Below are 21,682 nucleotides of genomic sequence, written 5' to 3'. Positions count from 1 at the left end.
CATAGCCAGTTGTTTCTAAAACCAATATCTGAGACTGTTTGGAATCCTGTTGCATATTTGGAAGTATTATCCTAAGTGAGTGACCCAATACCTCTCTCTGCAGAGGTGTTTCAAGTCATATGTTAACCTTAGAATCTTAGAGTTAAGACAATAAGGGCAGTGAGAAACCTCTAGCAATAAAATATCCATTTCTGAATAAATTGCCTTGCTAATACCGAAATGTAAAGAGACAGTGATGGCTGGATTCCTTTCCCATATTAGAATATCATTCTCCAAGTAGCACCCTTTTGGTGCTTCGTCATGTCAGTAGAGCAATTTACAACTCCATGTAAGAATTGGAAGCACCAGTATCCAAGGCAAAGGAAGAAAGTTTTTGGTATTTCTCCTGAAGGGCCCCCTTGAAAAGTCTCCTTCTATTGGGCCTATGGGTCCCTGTCTTCTGTAGTACCAGGCACCTAAAGTACAGTATTTTGACCATAAAAATAAAAACAAAGTAACTCTTTGCCCTGAAGTTGATTCCAACTCCTGGCACGCCTTTTGTCTCAGAGCAGAACTGCTCCACAGGGTTTTCTTAACTGTAACTATTATGGAAATAGATCACCAAGACTCTCTTCCATGGAGCAACTGGGTGGATTCAAACCCCTAATCTTTCAGTTAACAACTGAATGCAAACTGGTTATATGATGCAGGGACTATTATTATTTTACTATGTTGCTGTTGTTCTTGGGTGTTGTCCAGTTGGTTATGGCTCATAGTAACCCTGTATAGGGAAGCCAAGAATGGAAATCTTTGCAGGAGCAGAAAGTCTCATCTTTTTCCCATGGAATATCTGGTGGGTTCGAACCAAGGACTTGTGGTCTTCAATCCTGTGCTTATCCTATGGAACCACTGTCCTTCCCCATTTGAATATAATATAAATCACAAAGGGAATTAATGGATTTTTCCTTTACAAATCAAAAGGAGACAAAAAAAAAAAAAATCCTGTCAAAGGAAATGTTGTTAGATCTTTAAGCAGAATATAGTCTTTTATCCACATAAAGGTTTCCAACTAGGAAGAAACTGGAAACACAGATGGACAAGCTGGCAGCAGATTTTAAATCTTTGATCCTTAGAGTTGGGGTGAATGTAGAAGGAATAACTTAAGGGAGATGACAGATAAAATCCTGAGCCACTCTCAGTAAGGATCCGCACTAAGTCAAAACAGTGCCCTTGCTATAGAATGACTCCATTGAGACCTCTTTCAGTGCCTTCTTCCCAGTAAATGTCTGTTCCTAAAATTCCAATATAAACATTTTAGAATCCTTAATCATCCTTACGCACTTTTGTGTGTGTGTGTTTTTTTTAACCACCAGTCATCTGTCCGTTTGTTGAACTGTGGTGCTTGTGTGCTGCAGGATGCTATGCTGCCAGTGTTTTAAGCACCAGCAGGGTTACCAGGGTGGACAGGTTTCAGCAGAGCATCCAAACGAAGGAAGAAGGAAGAGCAGAGCACTTCTGAATGGATCATTAATGAAAACCTATAAACAGGAGCAGAAGAACACTGTCCGATATAGTGCCAGCAGATCAACTCCTTAGTTTGACAGACGCTCAAAATATGACTCAAAGTAGAAAGTTGACCTTAATAATACAAATGGAGCAAAGCTTTCAGGATTTTTATTTTCTGATGGGGGCAAAATGAAAAGAAACAAGTACAAAGCTCCATTAATAATGAGACCATGGAATGTATGACTCTAGGAAAATTGGAAGTCATCAAAAATGAAATGAAATGCATAAAGATCGATATTGTAGGTATCTGTGAGCTCAAATGTACTGTTATTGGACATATTGAATAAGTCATATGGTTTACTATGCGAGGAATGTCAAATTGAAGAATGGCATCACATTCATTGTCTAAATGAGCATTTCAAGATCTATCTTGAAGTGCAATGTTGTCTTTGAAAGGATAATATACACACGCCTACAAGGAAGTCCAGCTGATATCACTATTTTTCAAATTTATGCACAAACCTCTAAATCTAGTGATGATGAAATTGAAGAATTCTACACACATCTTCAGTCTGAAATTGACCAAATATGCAATCAAGGTGCACTGATAATTACTGGTGATTGAAATGTGAAAGTTGGAAACAGAGGGGGAAGGATCAGTAGTTGGAAAATAGGGCCTTGGTAATAGAAATTGTGCTATCAATATTACATGGTAGAATTTCACAGACCAATGATTTCTTCATTGTAAATAATGTTTTTCACCAACATAAAAGGTGATTATACATATGGACCTTTCCAGATGAAATAAACAGTACTCAAATTGACTACATGTGGGGAAAGAGCCAATGAAGAAGCTCAATGTCATAAGCCAAAAAAAAAAAGGCCAGGGGCAGACTGTGAAACAGACCACCAATTGCTCATAAATAAGTCCAGGCTAGAGTTGAAGAAAATTAAAATGAGCCCACAAGAGCCATAATATGACATTGAATAGATCCCACTGGAATTTAAGAGACCATCTCAAAAACAGACTTGATGCATTAGACACTAATGACTGAAAACCAGAAGAATTGTGGGTTGACATCAAGAATATTATCCATGAAAACATCAGAAGGTCATTAAAAAGACAGGAAATAAAGACCAAAATACATATCAGAAGAGACTCTGAAACTTGCTCTTGAACACAGAGAAGCTAAAACAACTGGAGGAAGTGAGGCAGTAAAAGAGCTGAACAATTTCAAAGGACATCTCAAGAAAACAAAGTCAAGTATTATAATGAGATGCTCAAATGAGAACTGGAGTCACAAAACCAAAAGGAAAGAACATATTCAGCATTTCTCAAACTAAAAGAAGTGAAGAAAATTATTCAAGACTCGAATTGAGGTATTAAAGGATGTTATGGGAAAGTAGTGGTTACGAATCGGGCTGCGAACCTTAAGGTCAGCGGTTCGAAACTACCAGCTGCTCCACGGGAGAAAGATGAGGTTTTCTACTCCCGTAAAGATTTACACCCTCGGAAACCCTATACAGGGTCGCTATGGGTCGGAACCGACTCGATGGCACATAACAACAACAACAACAATAGGGAAAGTAAGGAGCTATGATAGTCTAAAGGTTACGAGTTAGGCTACTAATCTCAAGGTCAGCAGCTCAAAACTACCGGTGGTTCCATGGGAGAAAGATGAGGCTTTCTGCTCCCATAAAGATTTACAGCCTCGGAAACCCTATACAGGGTCACTATGAGTTGGAATCCACTCCACAGCACACCACTACCACCACCATGGGCAAAATATTGATTGATACAGGAAGCATCAAAAGTAGATGGGAAAACCTCCTTCTAAGACTAAGACTCAATGGGAATACATGCTCTGATTTGTGACCACATTCATCACCGATAAGGGGAAGTGAGGGAAAAACAGCAATGAAGCTGCGAGCTAAGCCCTACAATGTTTAATAGACTCCTGTAAACTGGGGTGGAGACCTAGTTGGCCAGCAATATGGCAAGACCTGGGGACTCTTCGGCCCAGAGTAAATGACATAGCCACAGAGGACTAGAGTGGAGAGTGAACCATCCAGCTGATAAGAAGAGAGGGCATATCCACAAGAACACCTACCACTTGACCTGGCTTCAATGACTGGATGATCAGAGCTCAACTAGAAGAAGAAAGAAGAGGAAAAAAGTAATCTGATGCAATTTGATGAACTTGACTTACACCTATGGATGCAGTAGCTCAAAAGAGGGAACAAACCTTTACAGGGAGGATTTTTCCCACCCCCTCCATACACAAAGTAGACAGGGATGGGCAACTCAGTAGACAGGCATTGGCTACCCAAAATGGGGGGGCTTCAGTGGTATATCAGTGTGTGGAAACATTTCCATTTGTATTCTATCCATTCTTGGAGCCTTGGTTTTTCACCGATGCCTTTAATGCAACTTGGACTTCTTTGATCAATATCATCAGTTCTTGATTACATGCTACCTCTTGAAATGGTGCAAAGGCAAGAAGTGACTTGCTTACAAGCTTTGAAGAGGGAACCTAGATCCAGAGGGAATGGAGGAAGGTAGAATCTCCACTGAGTAGTATACAATCTGTCTGTGAGGGGCTGATGAAAGGAGATGCGGATAGGACTCTTGTGGTACAATAGTGAATAATTGTTATCAGGACTGATTGTGAGGGTTGGAAATGTAAAGGTAGACATTTTGTAGCAAAATTAGGGGAGTGATTGACTTTGCAGTCTAGGAGAGGAGGTCCCTGGGACCATAAAGGGAGAAGAGTGGAGAACAGGACCTTACCCAGAGAAGCAGTGATGCCTGAGATGGAGGCAGAGACAATAATGTGGAGAGATGGAGCAGCTGGGGACTTTAGACTCAGAGAGGGAGAGGGGCCATGTGATGACGACTGGGGGGACAGGCTTGCAGGTCCTTTGATTGGTTGATGATGCATGGAGGGACTATAACCATGGCAATGAAATGATATACGATAGGATGAATGTAAAGCTAATATTCTCCCATGTAAACTATCACATAATTCATAATAAAACATTGAAAATAAAAAGTAGATGGAAGGAGAAATATACAGTGACTGCTCCAGTTGATGCTCAACCATTTCAAGAGGTGGCATATGATCAAGAACTGATGATTTTGATCAAAGAAGTCCAAGTTGCATTAAAGGTATTGGTGAAAAACCAAGGCTCCAAGAATGGATAGAATACAAATAGAAATGTTTCAATACACTGATATACCACTGAAGAATCTCACTAGTCTATGCCAAGAAATTTGGAAGACCTGGCCAACCAGTTGGAAGAGATCCATACTGTGCCCATTCCAAAGAAAAATGACTCAACAGAATGTGGAGATCATCAAACAATTCCATTAATGTTTGATAGAGTGGAGGGCCAATGAAATAGAGGAAGACCCTTCATAAGATGGATTACAGCAGCAATAGGACTTAAACATGATAATAATTATGAAGATGGCACAGAACTAGACAATGTTTCATTTGGCTGTGCATAGGATCGCTATGAGTTGAAGTTGATTCTACTGCCCCTAACAACATCATCAACATACACTGTTTTGTATTAACTCATCACTATTAAAATTATGAACTCTAGTTTAAGTTTTTAATTTTTGATAACAAAGAAAGAATTAACCTTGAAAAAAATTATTCTTTTCTTGCTAGTTAGGATTTTTTTTCTTTTTTAAGCACACCAAGGTGAAATACTATAATCAACCCTAATGTGTTCATCATGGCAAACATCTTTTTGAGAAACAATGAAACTATAAAATGTTGCAGGGACATGCTTTAATTTTTCATACAAGTTTTGGTTACTGACTGGGTGCCAACCCGTTTTGACTCTGTGTTGTTGGTAGAGCAATCGAACAGTCTTCTAGATTGAAACCAGTTAAAGTTCTACCATGGCCTGACTTATTTATATACATCATGTATTTTTAATGTCTCTAAGAGCTCTGGTAGCGTAGTGGTTACGGATCAGGCTGTTAATATCACGGTCTGCAGTTCGAAACTATCAGCTGTTCCGTGGGAGAAAGATGAAGCTTTCTGCTCCTGTAAAGATTTATAGCCTCGGAAACACTGTACAGGGTTGCTATGAGTCGGAACCAATTCCACAGCACATAACAACAAGACCCTTATTAGAGACAACATAGCCTTCCAGGGAGTACTAAGTAGATTCCCTGATTTTAGAGATAATGTTGGTCTCACCATATTGTCAATTCAAAGGCTAAAAAGTGAAATGAGTCTTAATGGTCTAATTTACTCACAATATAGTACTCTCTCAAATTTGTTTGGCAAATAACTGTCCCCTTTGTTAATGTTGTTCATGTGATACTGTCACAAAACAGCAGATAAATCATATTAATTTCATGGAGAATACAGATAAAATATAGCCTAAAGTTGTACACAGATTAACAATCATAATCAGTCAAAAAAGAAATGAGCATGGTTCAGTATTCTGAACTCATAAACTCATACATAATTTGTCTGAATCAAGATTTCGAAATTCAAGTATCTCCTTTGCTCACTTATTTCTTGGCATGAAGTCCCCTTAGAAAGTAACCCATTATGATATTTGTTTCAAATATCTAAAGGAATAAATCTCACAATCCTTTAGGGAAAGAATGTAAATTTGAAGCATACCTACATTTGAATTCACCAAAGTAAAGCTCACAGGAAAAAAAAAAAAGCTAAATTTTACAAGTATCATAGTTAAATGGGTACAACTCTACGTAAGTATACTTTGGGGACGAGCTTTTGACTAATGACCCACAGTAAGAAAACAGATGAATGTCATTTATAGAGCTAGACAGATGCCTCAGCACCACTCATAATACACATGTTTCATTTTTTAGGATGTGACTTGAAATGGAAGAACTTAGATCATAAAACCCCAAGGACTGTGGCTAAGGAAGGTGGCTTCAAAGCAGCAAGCAAAGAAATACGCAAAGCTGAGCAAATCGCTAATAAACTTGCCAGGCCAGGAGCCAAAAATCCTAATCCACTCTGGGCTATTAGACTACATGACTGGTCCGTAGAACGTGAGACATTCCTTCGGGAATCCTTTTCGTTTGTGGACAGAGGCAATGGGACAGTCAGTAAAGAGGACTTTATTATGGCCCTTGAGGAGAGGCAAGATTTTGTAGACACAGAGCAGCTGAATATCATAGCACAACTTCATGAAAAATCCCGGGGAGAAGGAGTTAACATTAACGATTTCTTCAAAGGAACAAAATATTTAAACAAGGCTTATGTCTTGGGATCCTATGGGCCTAAGAAAAAGAAAAAAGGGATAGGTAAAAAAGGAAAGAAAGGCAAATTTGTTTTGCCTCTCCCAATCTGCATTATCCCTGAGAATGCATTTCCACTGCGGAAAGATGATGGACTTCCATGTTACATGATTGAAACCTACAAAAATATAACTGATTGCAGTCGCTTCAACCGAGATCATCCACCAGAGCATCCCATTCAGGATGACTCTGCTTGGTACATAGATGCCCCAATGAAAATATATGCAAATATTAATTTTGTCACCAAGGCCGGGGACTTGGCTTCTCTGAAAAAAGCCTTTGAATCTGGAATACCTGTGGATATGAAGGATAATTTTTACAAAACACCACTAATGACTGCCTGTAGAAGTGGAAACATTGAGGCAGTCAAGTTTCTTCTGGAAAAAGGGTATGTACTTCGGTGGTTGTTGTTGTTAATACTGCCTCATCAATTCCGATTCATAGCAACCCTGTATAGGGTTCCCAAGGAGCAGCTGTGGGTTTGAGCCACCAATATTTTGATTAGCAGTAGAATGGGGCTTCACATTTTATGAGTGTTTACAATGCAAGAAAAGGAAAGAATGGCTACGAAATAAACATTCCATTCCAGAATTTGAAGTTCCATTCCAGGATTTTAAGTTTGCCAGAAGAGTGCGTCAACACTTAAGTTTAGATTAGTGGTAGTAGTTATGTGCTGTGGAGTTGGTTCCAACTCATAGTGACGCCTCTACAGGGTTTCTGAGGCTAGAAGGAACTCTGGTAGTGCAGTGGTGATTATGTGCCCTGGAGTCGGTTCCGACTCACATCTATCGACCCTGTACAGGGTTCCCGAGGCTGTGTATCTTTACAGGAGCAGAAAGCCTCATCTTCTCACCCCTCCCCCATGGAACAGGTGGTAGTTTCGAACTGCTGACTTTATGGTTCGCAGCCCGATTCGTAACCCCTACACTACCACAGCTGTCTACAAATAGGGCTGCGAAACTTAAGGTCAGCAGTTTCAAATTACCAGCTGTTCCGTGGGAGAAAGATGAGGCTTTCTACTTCCATAAAGATTTACAGCCTTTAAAACCCTGTACAGGGTCGTTATGAGTCGGAACCGAATCCACGGCGCATTACAAAAGCCACATCTTTATCCTATAGAACCACTGGTTGTTTCGAATTGCTGACCATGATATTGGCAGCCTGTCTCTTCACCACTACGCCACCAGATAGGTTATACATGGGGAGCCAGACTAAAAGGGATGTAGGATTGTGCGGATACAAAGATCGTTTGTTAATAACAACTAAACCCAAAGTGAAGGCCAGTTGGTTTCTACTGCAGGGTAAAGGAGCTTTCAGATTGTGTTATCACTGGTCTTCTTGAATAACTGAATTTGGTTTTAGACTTTACCTTGATGGTATGGAAGAGAAAACAAAAAACAGTTGCTCTGGGGTTGATTCCAACACATGTTGACTTCAGAGTAAACCTGTGCTCCTTGGAGTTTTCAATAGCTGATTCGTTTCTAAATAAGATGACAAGCCTTTTCTTCCAAGGAATCTCTGGGTTAACTCCATCCTTTTCTGCTGAGACCTTTAACCATTTGTACCACCCAGGTGTGGAGTCACTTTTAATTTGGTCTCTCTTCTTGTGGGAATGTCAATAAATTGAAACAAGTTGCAATATTACTAATGATGAGAAGGACATGTTTTTGATTCATCTATAACTTACTGTCCTATTTCAGAAGATTCAGTCTTTTTCTTGGGTTACATGAAAATAGTTTTAAGATATCAAAGCATAACATTTTTATTTTTAGAAAACTGAAATTGTTACCCAGGTTTCATTTCATTTCTTATTCCTCTCTCTCTCTCTCTCTGTCTGTCTGTCTCTCTCTCTCTCTCTCTGTCTCTGTCTCTCTCTCTCTCTCTCTCTCTCTATATATATATATATATATAACCTGGAGTAGGTTTCTTAAGTTTTTTGTGCCTTCGTTTTCTCATTTATGTAGTGGGGATTGAATGGGACTCATTTCACAGGGCTTGTTAATGATTAAATGAGTTTAAAGATACAAAGCACTTGTTGACAGAGTGAAACTGTGACAGCTTTTTAAAAAAGGTATTATTATTGTTACTATTACGTTTAATGCCAAAGAAAGATTCAGATTTGTATGTTATCAAGGAAACACAAAGCAATGAATGAGAATTGAACTTTGGGGCAGCAAATTCCAAAAAATGATTATATTTTAAAATAAACTATTGTAATAGTTATCATTCTAATGATGAATGTTGCTTTTAAACATACATAATATGCAGAGAAAGTAGACACAAAATTGGATAATACAATTTTAATATTTCCTGTAAGATTTTATCTTCATTGGATCTACTTGCATAATTTTCCTTTTTAAGCCTTGGCCCAAACGGTTACCACCAGGGTCTAAGTGCCTTTTAAGATTCAACAAACTAGATATATCCTCAAAGAAATTTAAGATTTTCAAATCCTTTTTTAACCTTGGCCAAAATGATTATCACCATGGCTAAATGAACCATGTATAGTCATGAAGAAATTTAAGATTTTCAAAAACTTCAAAACAAAAAGAGGTCAAAAAATATTATAGCATAGATTTTTGTTTAACTTAAAGCTTCCTTGGTTTAAAGTTTTTAACAATTTAATAAAACTATATTAAATCTTACTTTGCAATTTTAAACTTGCATTCTTGGGAAAACCACTGTATTTAGTTTGTGCATCTAACTTATTTTATAGGGCTAATGTCAATGCAACAGACAATTTTCTGTGGACTCCCCTTCATTTTGCATGCCATGCAGGCCAACAAGATATTGTTGAACTGCTTGTTAACTCTGGAGCTTCAGTAGACGCAGCTTCAATCAACAACTCAACTCCTTTAAGTAGAGCTATTGAGAGCTGTAGACTGGATACTGTGAAGTACCTGCTTGATGTTGGTGCTAAATTCCAGATGGAAAATAGAAGAGGTATGCATTCATACGATTGATGGTTAGGGTTAGCAAAAGAAAATTTGTTAGGTTCTGAACCCTTCAAATTCATTTCATATAGGGCCACGTTAACTAGTTCATGCACAAATCTGAGTTCATTGTTATGGTATGTGTAATGATTAGTTTGGAGTCCTGGTGTGGCACTGTGGGCTAATGTGACAGATGCAACCACAAGGTTGGTGGTACAAGCTCACCAGCTATTGCTTGGAAACCCTATACAGGGTCACTATGGGTCAGAATCGACTCGATGGCACTCAACAACAACAACAATGATGATGAGTTTGTCTTCCACCTAGTGTTTCAAAAAAGCTGTGGTGAAGAATTCATTCTTTATATTGCAATCTGTTGTAAATTTATAACTTATGTAAAGTAGAATTTAAAAATTGTTTATGAGAAAAATGAAGTGAAAAGTAATATAACTTAAACATGTATGTTGTTGTTGTTGTTGTTGTTAAGTGCCCTCGAGTCGATTCCGACCCATAGCGACCCTGTATAGGGTTTCTAAGGAGCAGCTGGTGAGTTTGAACCGCCGACCTTGCAGTTCAAACGGCTTTCCAGTCTGACACATAAACCCAAAGTGCCATACCATATATATGAAATATAAGCCCAAACTTTTTATCATTAGATTCCAAAAATGGAGAATTGTTCTCTCAGATTGCTATACAAGTTTCTAAACTACTTATTCTGAATTTCTGTAGTTATTTCATCATGGACCAGCATCCATGATTTTGCCAACCTATGCTAGTTAGGTTACACACTGAGCTATCACACTGCTGTATCTGTCAAATGCTAAGACTCAGCATAGTCAAGACACGGAATTCCTTCTAAATCTGAACAGAGTAATTCTTGAATCGAAGCTCTTTTGATTCCAGGAAGCAAATGAGAGGCATATCTTACATCATAAATACTACATATGTTGATGAAAAATCATTGACAGAAATATTTTGAGCTATATTTTTGGAGATTTTATGTGGTTATATTAGAGCTCATTGCTTCCTTTGAATCAGAGAGAGTATTAATACTTCTGGGTGCTTCAGATTGCCTGAGTCACAGGTAACTGCATCGGGCCTGAGGACATTATAGGGGACATAATGCTCAGCCATCTGCATAGACTCGTGGCCACCAGCTTCCCCATTCGATTTGGACTCTACCTCCTTACATCATGGCAGTTGAATTATGTAAAAGTGTCACATCAAAAGAAATGATCTTGATGTGGAAAGAGAACCATCAATTAAGTATTCAAAATATTGTTGTTGTTGTTGTTGTTATGTGCTGTGGAGTTGGTTCCGACTCATAGCAACCCTGTACAGGGTTTCCGAGGCTGTAAATCTTTACAGGAGCAGAAAGCCTCATCTTTCTCCCATGGAACAGCTGGTGGTTTCAAACTGCTGACCTTGCTGTTCGCAGCCCAATTCGTAACCACTACGCTACCGGAGTTCATCTGTTAGTATTCACCATCAACTTTTAAAGAAATTTGCTTTAAAAAATGTAAGGAAAAAACCCTATTGATTGTACCAGTACTGACATTTTAAATTCCAGGATTTTAGAGTTGGGCCTTCTGTTGAAAATATTCAGTCTAACCCTGTGGTTTTCACACACCATTTGCTTTTGTAAGTGCTCTTCCTACCAGATGTTTAAGGAATTCTGATAGCATGGTGGTTATGAGTCAGGCTGTAAACCACAAGGCCAACAGTTAGAACCGTCCAGCTGCTCCGCGGGAGAATGATGAGGCTTTCTGTTCCCATAAAGATTTACAACCTCAGAAACCCTATACAGGGTCAATATGAGTCGGAACTGACTCCACGGCACATAACCACCACCACATGTTTAGGGTCCATGTACTGAGATCTTCCTAACTGGTTTATTACTAATCTATTCATTTCAACTCTAAATTTATTTTTTTTTAATTAGGACATAATGCCATGGATGTTGCAAGGGCATATGCTGACTATAGAGTAATTGATCTGATTAAAGAAAAGCTAGATAACTTACCAAAACCTGCAGAAAATCAAAATGCAAAAGGCAAGCCCCCACCTGTTAAACTGAAGACTGAAGGCCCTGAAATTAAAGAGGAGGTAAGAAAAGAGATGGGACTAACAATTAGTAACAAATTACTGAAAACAATGTTCATGGATGGCACTATTTACGTTTCATTATACAACATGAACTCCTGGTGTGGCGTTGTAGGATCAGCACTGGACTGCAAACCTCAAGGAGAGCAATTCAAACACCCACTAGCTGCTCCATGGAAACCCTATACAGGATTACTATGAGTCAGAACCCACTCAACAGAACTTAACAACTACAACATAGGAAAAACAATAGTTTTTGTAATTCATATCATCAGCAATATTATGCAGTACTTTTAAGGTGGGAAAATGTATAACTAATGATGAAAGTTAAAAAGTCCTCATTGCACTTAGAATCCATTCAAAACCAAATTGGTGGAGTCCAAAACAATTAGAATATTGAAACTGGTATACGTTTGTTCCTGTTGCCAACGAGTTAATACTGATTCATAGTGACCTTGTGCATAACAGAACGAAATGCTGCCCGGTACTGAACAAACCTCACAATCATTGCTACGCTTGAGCCCATTGCTACTGCCACTGAAGAAGTTTATCACGTTGGTGTGTCTTTCTCTTTTTCGCTGATCTTCCACTTTACCGAAGATGATGTCTTTCTCCAGATATTGGTCCCTCCTGATAATACGTCCAGCGCTGAAGGATAAGCACTTGACCTCAATGCCAGTTTGAAGTGCAAGTTTAGCAGTTCAAATTCACCAGCCACTTCTCAGAAACCCTATACAAGGACACTTTTAGTAGGGGCCGACTCAGCAGCACTTTACAACAACAACATGAGAGACTGAAGTCTTGTTATCCTGGCTTTTAAGGAGCATTCTGACTATACTTCTTCCAACACAGATTTGTTTGTTCTTTTAGCAGGCCGTGGTACTTTTTAATATTCTCCTCCAACACTATAACTCAAATGCATCAGTTCTTCGTTGGTCTTCTTCATTCATTGTCCAACTTTCACATGCATATGAGGTTATTGAAAATATCATGGCTTGGGTCAGGCATACCTTAGTCCTCAAACTGACATCTTTGCTCTTCAATACTTTAAAGAGGTCTTGGGCAGCGGATTTGCCTAGTGTAATATGATAGTTGATTTCTTGACTGCTGCTTCCATGAGTGTTCATGGTCAATACAAGTAAAATGAAGACTTTGACTTCAACCTTTTCACCATTTATCTTGATGTTATTTATTAGTCCAGGGGTGAGGATTTTTGTTTATGATACATTGAGATGCAACTCATAAAGTAGACTGTGGTCTCTGATCTTCATCAGTAAGTATTTTAAGTCCTTTCACTTTCAGCAAGAAAAGTAGTATCATCTTCATATCTCAGGTTGCTAATGGGTCTACCTCCAATCCTGATGCCATGCTTTTCTTCATAGATTCCAGTTTCTCAATTTATTTGCTCAGCATACAGATTGAGTAAGTATGGTGAAAGAATATCACCCTGGCATACACCTTTTCTAATTTTAAACTATTCAGTGTTCCCTTGTTCTTTTTGAACAATGGCCTCTTGTTCTATGTGGAGGTACCCCATGAGCACAATGAGTTTTTCCAGAATACTCATACTCCACAATGTTATCCATAGCTTGTCATGATCATTACAATCAAAAGTCAATAAAGCACAGGTAAACATCTTTCTGGCATTGTCTGCTCTCAACCAAGATACACCTGACATCAGCAATGATATCCTTTGACCCATTATTGTCATCAAGTCAATACTGACTCTTAGCAACCCTATGCACAACAGAATGAAACACTGCCAGTCCTGAGCCAACCTCATAGTTGTTATCACACTTGAGCCCATTAATGCTGTCACTTTGCCAGTCCATCTCACTGAGGGTCTACCTCTTTTTCTCTGACCCTCCACCCTACCAAACATGATATCCTTTTCCAGTGACTGTTCTCTCCTGCAGATAATATGTCAGAAGTCTGAGAAATGACATTTGGCCATCTTGGTCTCCAAGGATGTACTTGGAGCTGTACTAGTTGTACTTCTTCCAATGCAGATCTGTTGTTTTTTTTGACAGCCCATGGTACTTTCAATATTCTCTTCTAACACCATAACTCAAAAGCATCAATTCTTCTACAGTCTTCCTTATTCACTGTCCAGCTTTTGTATGCATATGGTGGTGGTTGATGGCTGTGTGGTTCTGACTCATAGCAACCCTGAGTAGGGTTTCCAAGGCTGTAAATCTTTATGGGAGCAGAAAGCCTCGTCTTTCTCCCATGGAACAGCTGGTAGTTTCGAACTACTGACTTTGTGGTTAGCAGGGTCAGTAATTCATAATCACTATTTGTAATCACTATGCTACCAGACCACATTTTGCATGCATATGAGGTTATTGAAAATACCATGCCTTGGGTCAGGCTCACCTTAGTCCTCAAGTTGACATGTTTGCTCTTCAACACTTCAAAAAGGTCTCATGCCACAGATTTACCTAATGCAATAAGTCATTTAATTTCTTGACTGCTGCTTCCATGAGTGTTGATGAATGAAGTCCTTGACAACTTCAATCTTTTCTCCATTGATAAGAATGTTGTTTACTGGTCCAGGGGTGAGGACTTTTGTTGCCTTTACATCAAGATGCAATCCATGCAGAAGGATATGGTATTTGATTTCATCAGTAAATATTTTAAGTCCTCTTCACTTTCACCAAGGAAGGTTGTATCATCTGCATATCGCAGGTTGTTAATGAGTCTTCCTCCAATCTTGATGCCATGTTTTTCTTCATATAACCATACTTCTTGGATTATCTGCTCAGCATGCAAGTTTAATAAATATGGTGAAAGAATACAATCCTGTTGCACACCTTTCTTAATTTAAAAACCATTCAGTGTTCCCATGTTCTATTTGAACAACTGCCTCTTGGTCCATGTATAGATGCCTCATGAGCACAAGTAAGTGTTCTGGAATACTTATACTTTGCAATGTTGTCCGTAGCTTGTCATGATCCACACATTCAAAAGCCTTTGTGTAGTCAATAAAGCACAGGTAAATATCTTTCTGGTGTTCTCTGCTTTCAGCCAAGATCCATCAGACATCAGCAATGATATCCCTTGTTCTACAGCCTCTTCTAAATCTGGCTTGAACCTCTGGAAGTTCTCTGTCAATGTATGATTGCAGCCATTTCTGTATTACCTTCAGCAAAACTTTACTTGCAAAGTAAATCAAAGAGATTGACCGATGATTTCCACATTCTGTTGGGTCACCTCTCTTTGGAATGGGCACAAATATGGATCTCTTCCAATCAGTTGGCCAGATAGTTGTCTTCCAAATTTCTTGGCAGAGATGAGTGAGTGCCTCCTGTACCGCCTTACTTTCTTGAAAGATTTCAATTTTGATTCCATCAATTCCTGGTTTCTTGTTCTTTGCCAATTCCTTCCATGCACCTTGGACTTCCTCCTTCAGTATCATTGGCTCTTCATCATATGCTACCTCTTGAAACGGTTCAACATCATCCATTTCCTTTTGGTACAGTGCCTGTGTATTCCTTCCATCTTCTTTTCATGCTTTCTGCATCATTCAATAATTTGCCCAGAGAATCCTTCAATAATGACAATCAAGGCATGAAATTTTTTCTTCAGTTTCCCCAGCTTGAGAAATGCTGAGCGTGTTCTTCCCTTTTGGTTTTCTGGCTCCGCATCTTTGCACATATTATTATAATATTTGACTTTGTCCTCTCAAGCTGGACTTCGAAATGTTCTGTTCAGCTCTTTTACTTCATTTCTTCCATTTGCTTTAGCAACTCTACACTAGAGCAAGTTTCAGGGTCTCTCTGACACCCATTTTGATGTTTTCCTTCTTTCTTGTTTTAGTGATCTTTTGCTCTCTTCATGTATGATATTCTTGATGTCATCCCAAAACTCTTCTGGTCTTCAGTCATTAATGTCTAATTCTTCATATCTGTTACTGAGATGATCTCTAAATTCAGATGGAATATGTTCAAGTTCATATTTTGGCTCTCATGCACTTGTTTTAATATTTTCAACCTCAGCCTGAACTTTCATATGCTCATTTGATGGTCTATTCAAAAATCTCCCCTTGGTCTTGCTTTGGCTGGTATGGATCTTTTCCACCATCTCTTTCCATAGATGTAGTCAATTTGATTTCTGTGTATTCCATCTGGTGAGGTCCATGTTTATAGTCATCTTTTATGTTGTTTAAAAAAGGTATCTGCAATGAAGAAATCATTGGTCTTGCAAAATTCTATTATGTGATTTCCAGCATCATTTCTATCACCAAGACCATATTTTCCAACATCTGATCCTTCCTCTTTGTTTCCAACCTTTTTATTCCAATTGCCAGTATAATTAGCAATACATCTTGATTGCATGTTTGATCAATTTCAGGCTGTAACAGTTGGTAGAATTCTTCAATTTCATCATCACTGACTTTATTGGTTGATGTATAAATTTGAATAATCGTGGTATTACCTGGTCTTTGTTGGAGGTGTTTGGATATTATCCTGGCACAGACAGTGTTGTGCTTCAAGATACATCTTCAAATGTTCTTTTTGATGAAGAATAATACCACTCCTCCACAATTTGTCATTCCTGGCATAGTAAATAAACCATGTGATAGATTTAAAATGGTCAATATAACTCTATTTCAGCTCACTAGTGCCTAGGATATTGCATTTTATGTGTTCCATTTCATTTTTACAACTTACAGTTTTCCTAGATTCATTCTTCGTATGGTCCATGTTCTGATTATTAATGGATGTTTACAGCGGTTTCTCCTCATTTTGAGTTGTGTCCCATCAACAAGTGAAGGTCCTTAAAAGCTTTACTCCATTTGCATCATCACAATCAACTCTACTTTGAAGTGGCAGTTCTTACCTGGTTGTATTTTGGGTAGCTTCCAACCTGAGGGCCTCATCTTCCGGCACTATATCTAACAACATTCTGGTATTCTTCATCATGTCTTAATAGTCAATATTCTGGTGCTATCTGACATTTTCCCACTACTATTCATAAAGTTTTAAGTGACTAAATATTCAGTAGTCTGCCTCTCCTTCTTCCTAGTCTGTAAGCTCAGTAGAAACCTGTCCACCATGGGTGACCCTGCTGTTATTTAAAATACTGGTGGCATAGATTCCAGAATCACAGCAACACACAGGCACTGCAGTATGACAAACTGACAATCGAGTGGTGTGTATACATTTGTAGATAATATGTTTTTATATAATTTGTGTAAATATATAAATATGATGAGATGGCCAGACAGGGAAGAAGGAAACCATTTATAAGGAATGAAACAAAGCAGGATTTTCTTCCATTTTGGTTTCAGTATCTGTCATTGCCTACATTCTTCCCCAAGAAATTTTAAAGCATACCAGTGAACCCTGTGATGCAGAGCCATTTGTAACTTGGATCTTTTGAAGAAAACGTCTTTTAAAGTGTCTTAAGGTACCAAGCTGTTGTTCCTAGTAATCTGGAGTGGTTCAGGTGCCTCTCAACTTCCAATGGAAGATTAAGGCTGTTGCTCATGAAACATTAGTCATTGCCATTGGCAGGGAAATCCTAAGTTCATTTCCAGGCTGGAAGCATCTTCTAGGGAGGCAGAGAGTTCCCTAAAGAATCTTGACAGTCACAGGCCAAGGCATGGAGGTCAGGAAGGCAAAGTCTTAATGTCATCAAAATGCAAAGGCTTAAAAGGGTTGGGAAAATGTAGGTGGTAGGAAAGTGATAGGATGGAGGGATGATGGAAAGTTGAGAGTAATAAACACAGAGGACATGAGTAAGGATGACAATAGGTAAAAAGGATCAATCAGGTAAAGCTCCTAGTCCATGCACCATTATTTTAGTAGGAATACATCCTTCTGGTTAATGGGATGAATAAAGGCCATAGATGGTTTTATCTTGAAGACTCACGTTATCTGTCACTGATGGTACTAATTACATATGATTTTGTAGGCAAACTAAGAATTGGCTGATGTTCAGTCATTTCAAGAAGTAACATTATGATCAAGAACCAATGGTATTGATCAAATGACCTATTTTATTAAGCACATCTGTTGCAAAAGACCTCTTTATAGTATTAAAGAGCAAATATAGCACTTTGAGGACTAAGGTGTGCCCGACCCAAGCAATCATGTTTTCAATTGCCTTATGTGCATGTGAAAGCTGGACACTGAATAAGGAAGACCTTAGAAAACTTTATGCATTTGAGTTATGGTGCTGGAGAAGAATATTAAAAGTACCATGGAATGCCAGAAGAACAAGCAAATCTGTTGGAAGACATACAGCCAAAATCCTCCATATAAATGAAGATGGCAAGACTTTGTTTCTTATACTTTGGGCATGTTGTCAGGAGGGACCAGGTCCTGGAAAGGGACATCATGATTGAAAAAGTAGAGTGTCAGAGAAAAAGAGGAAGACCCTCAACGAAATGGATTGAAACAGTGGCAGCAATAATGGGTTCGCACAGAACAAATGTGAGGTTGATTCAGGACCAGGTAGTACTTTGTTCTGTTGTGCACAGGGTTGTATTGGTCAGAACCAGCTCACCAGCACCCAACAACAACAACAAGGCAAATTATTCATTTTCCCCCACCCAAAGTTACCGGTATTTCATTCAAAGTATAATTTATATAGTGAAACTTTTCATTCACTGTTTATCTATCTTCAGAGATAGATGTCAAACAATATAGAAAGTGTGGTTACATCTGCAATTGATAGATATTCCTTTATCCTATATCCAGGAGCCACTTTCTACAATTTACACAGTCCCGGCAATATTGGAGGAAAAGAAAGTGTATAAGGATAATGTGGTTTACCTCAATTCTTTGATTACCAGTGGTTATACCAAGAGAGTGGACATCACATTTGTTCCACGGAGAGTAAGTACCCCAGAGCATGATTCATAATCATAATGTCATTCTTCAAGTGCCTTTTTTTTCATGCAGAACACCTAAACAAATACCCAAAGTTTATCTTTTATAGTATTATTTCTAAGTATATTTTTGCCAGGCTCTGCAGTTACTTCCAACTAATATGATCAATTTGTTTATCCCCCAAATTCTGTTACCATATATTCTTATTTCTATATATTGACATTTTAATTCTTGAAAGATTGAACTCTTTGTTGGTCAGTGCTATAGATGTTTAGTCACCAAATCCTATAGATGTTTTTGCTTGGTATTTCTCAAACTCTACTCTTCCTCTTTGTATACATCCTACCATCTCAGTTGATGTTTCATATCAGTCAAGCCTAGATTTATTCAGTAGTCTCCTAAAATGTCTACAATTAAATCTTTTGGGGATAAGAGTCATCATGCCAGTAACCATCAAACCATCTGAATAATAAGACTCTTATTTTCATCTGTCTTCCACTATGGAAATAATTTTGACCTCCACATGAGGCATAAAATTTGTAAACCCAAATGGTCTTCTCATTCCTTTGCTTCTCTGTATTGACATTCTAAAAAGGAATATCATCTGGTCCCAGAGTCCTCAGAGAGCTAACTGAAGAGCATTGTTATATTCAACCGTGCAAATATTTACCATCAGAAATAGTGATGCTTGTGCAATGATTTATACACTGTAAGAGAAGGAAAAAAGTTATATTAAATTTGAGAGTGTATTTGATAGCTGAAAATTGAAATTTGTCTTGAAAATTGTCTTGAGATGAGCATGTGTTCTGCCTGTCTTACTGTCCCTGACATGAGTGTGGCTATTTATTTAAGATTTGGAGTCCTGAAGCCACTACAGAAGAGCTGATCAGAAAGAGAGAAATGATGCGGGAGCGGTTCACCTATGAGGTGGACTTTGATGATTTCATGATGCCATTTCAGAAGAATATCATACAGAGAGCTCGGGCAGTGGAAGCTGCCTTCAAGTAGATTTTAATAAATGATTGGAGGCCCAGATACTGAACTTTGAAGCAAGAAGATACTTCCATCCCAGCCAATGTAATCCCAAAATTAATCCTTTTTAACCAGATATGTGTTTTGCTTTAACAACTATAAACATTCTAAGCTATTCTGGAAAAGATGTATTTTATTTTACAATGAATTGCATATTATTCTAGACAATGCCCTTAAACTACTTTTAGATTATAGTGACATAACTGGCAGTTGGGTTATACACATAGCATTATTATCTAAAATTTATAAGATTTAAAAAACTTTTTATTGTGAATTGGGTGAAGGTTTACAGAGCAGATCAGTTTTCCATTCAACAGTTCATACACATTTTGTTTCATTTCACTGATTGCAATCGCCACAATGTAACAACACTTACTTGTTGTCCCCCCATTTCCTGTTTCCATTCTTCCTTATTTCCTAGTCCTTTTGTACTTTATCCTTTTCATAACAAATGGTTGCTTATTCTAAAGTGAGCATATCTCCCTACTGTTATTTGTTCACTTATACATGTGTATGGAGTCCTGGTGTGGTGCTGTGGGTTAATTCTCTGGACTGTAAGGTCTGTTTGAACTACAAGGTCGGTGGTTCAAACTCACTAGCCACTCCTGGGAAACCCTATACTATGTCACTATGAGTCGGAACCAACTCAAAGGCACTTAGCAACAACAACAAAAATATGTGTACAGATGCCAAGTTGACAAGGGGTGAACTGTGATGGTTAATGTGATGACTTTGTGTCAACTTGCTTAGGCCACAATCCTCAGTGCTTTGGCAGACATTATATATCATCTTCCATTCACAGTCCACCACTTGATACCTATATACTCCTCTATAAATCATACTTAATATCTAAATAAAGAAAATTAGAAAATCACACTTATGCCTAACATGATACAACTAACATGCATACAACTTAAAATTCGCTAGTCCAATTTACACCTTATATTTTATAATAAGTAATGGGATAAAAGGAAATAGTTAATGTTCAACAATTTCAAGACATAGCATATGATCAAGAGCCAATGATACTGAAGGAGGAAGTCCAAGATGCATTGAAGGAATTAGCAAAGAACAAGGAACCAGGAACTGATAGAATACAAATTGAAATCTTTCAAGAAAGTGAGGCGGCACAGGAGACACTCACTTATCTCTTCCAAGAAATTTGGAAGCCAACTATCTGGCCAACTGATTGGAAGACATCCGTATTTGTGCCCATTCCAAAGAGAAGTGACCCAATGGAATGCAGAAATCATCCATCAATCTCTTTAATATCCCATGTGAGTAAAGTTTTACTAAAGGTAATACAGAAATGGCTGCAAGGATAGATTGACAGAGAACTTCCAGAGGTTCAAGCCGGATTCATAAGAGGACGTGGAACAATGGATATCATTGCTGATGCAGATGGATCTTGGCTGAAAGCAGAGAATATCAGAAAGATATTTACCTGTGCTTTATTGACTATGTAAAGGCTTTCGATTGTGTGGATCATGACAAGCTATGGACAACACTGCAAAGTTTGAGTATTCCGGAACACTTACTTGTGCTCATGAGGAATCTGTACCTGGACCAAGAGGAAGTTGTTCGAATAGAACAGGGGAAGACTAAATGGTTTAAAATGAAGAAAGGTGTGCAACAAGGTTGTATTCTTTCACCATACTTATTCAACCTGTATGCTAAGCAAATAATCCGAGAAGCTGGGTTCTATGAAGAAAAATGTGGCATCAGGTTTGGAAGAAGACTCATTAACAACCTGAGATATGCAGATGATACAACCTTGCTTGCTGAAAGTGAAGAGGACTTAAAAACATTTACTGATGAAGATCAAAGAGCACATCCTTCAGTATGGATTACATCTCAATGCAAAGAAAACAAAAATCCTCACCACTGGCCCAATAAACAACATTTTTATCAATGGAGAAAAGATTGAAGTTGTCAAGGACTTCATTGTTCTTGGATCAACTACCAACACTCATGGAAGCAGCAGCCAAGAA

General features: G+C 38.3%; 1 protein-coding gene across 1 annotated transcript in view; it reads left to right on the top strand.

The window, feature by feature from the left end:
- Positions 1 to 19,667, top strand: part of ANKEF1 (ankyrin repeat and EF-hand domain containing 1) — a 29,324-nt gene extending 9,657 nt beyond the window's left edge. The window contains exons 5-9 of the mRNA XM_006870416.1: positions 6,350 to 7,172; positions 9,501 to 9,727; positions 11,660 to 11,823; positions 18,528 to 18,665; positions 19,512 to 19,667. Coding sequence (XP_006870478.1) covers positions 6,350 to 7,172; positions 9,501 to 9,727; positions 11,660 to 11,823; positions 18,528 to 18,665; positions 19,512 to 19,667 — 1,508 coding nt within the window. The remainder of the gene's footprint in view (positions 1 to 6,349; positions 7,173 to 9,500; positions 9,728 to 11,659; positions 11,824 to 18,527; positions 18,666 to 19,511) is intronic.
- The last annotated feature ends 2,015 nt before the right edge of the window (positions 19,668 to 21,682 follow it).

This window comes from Chrysochloris asiatica, unplaced genomic scaffold (assembly GCF_000296735.1).
Source record: "Chrysochloris asiatica unplaced genomic scaffold, ChrAsi1.0 scaffold00141, whole genome shotgun sequence".
Lineage (NCBI taxonomy): Eukaryota > Metazoa > Chordata > Mammalia > Afrosoricida > Chrysochloridae > Chrysochloris > Chrysochloris asiatica.
Note: the sequence above shows the minus strand (reverse complement) of the source record. Positions and strands in the feature narration are given on the sequence as shown.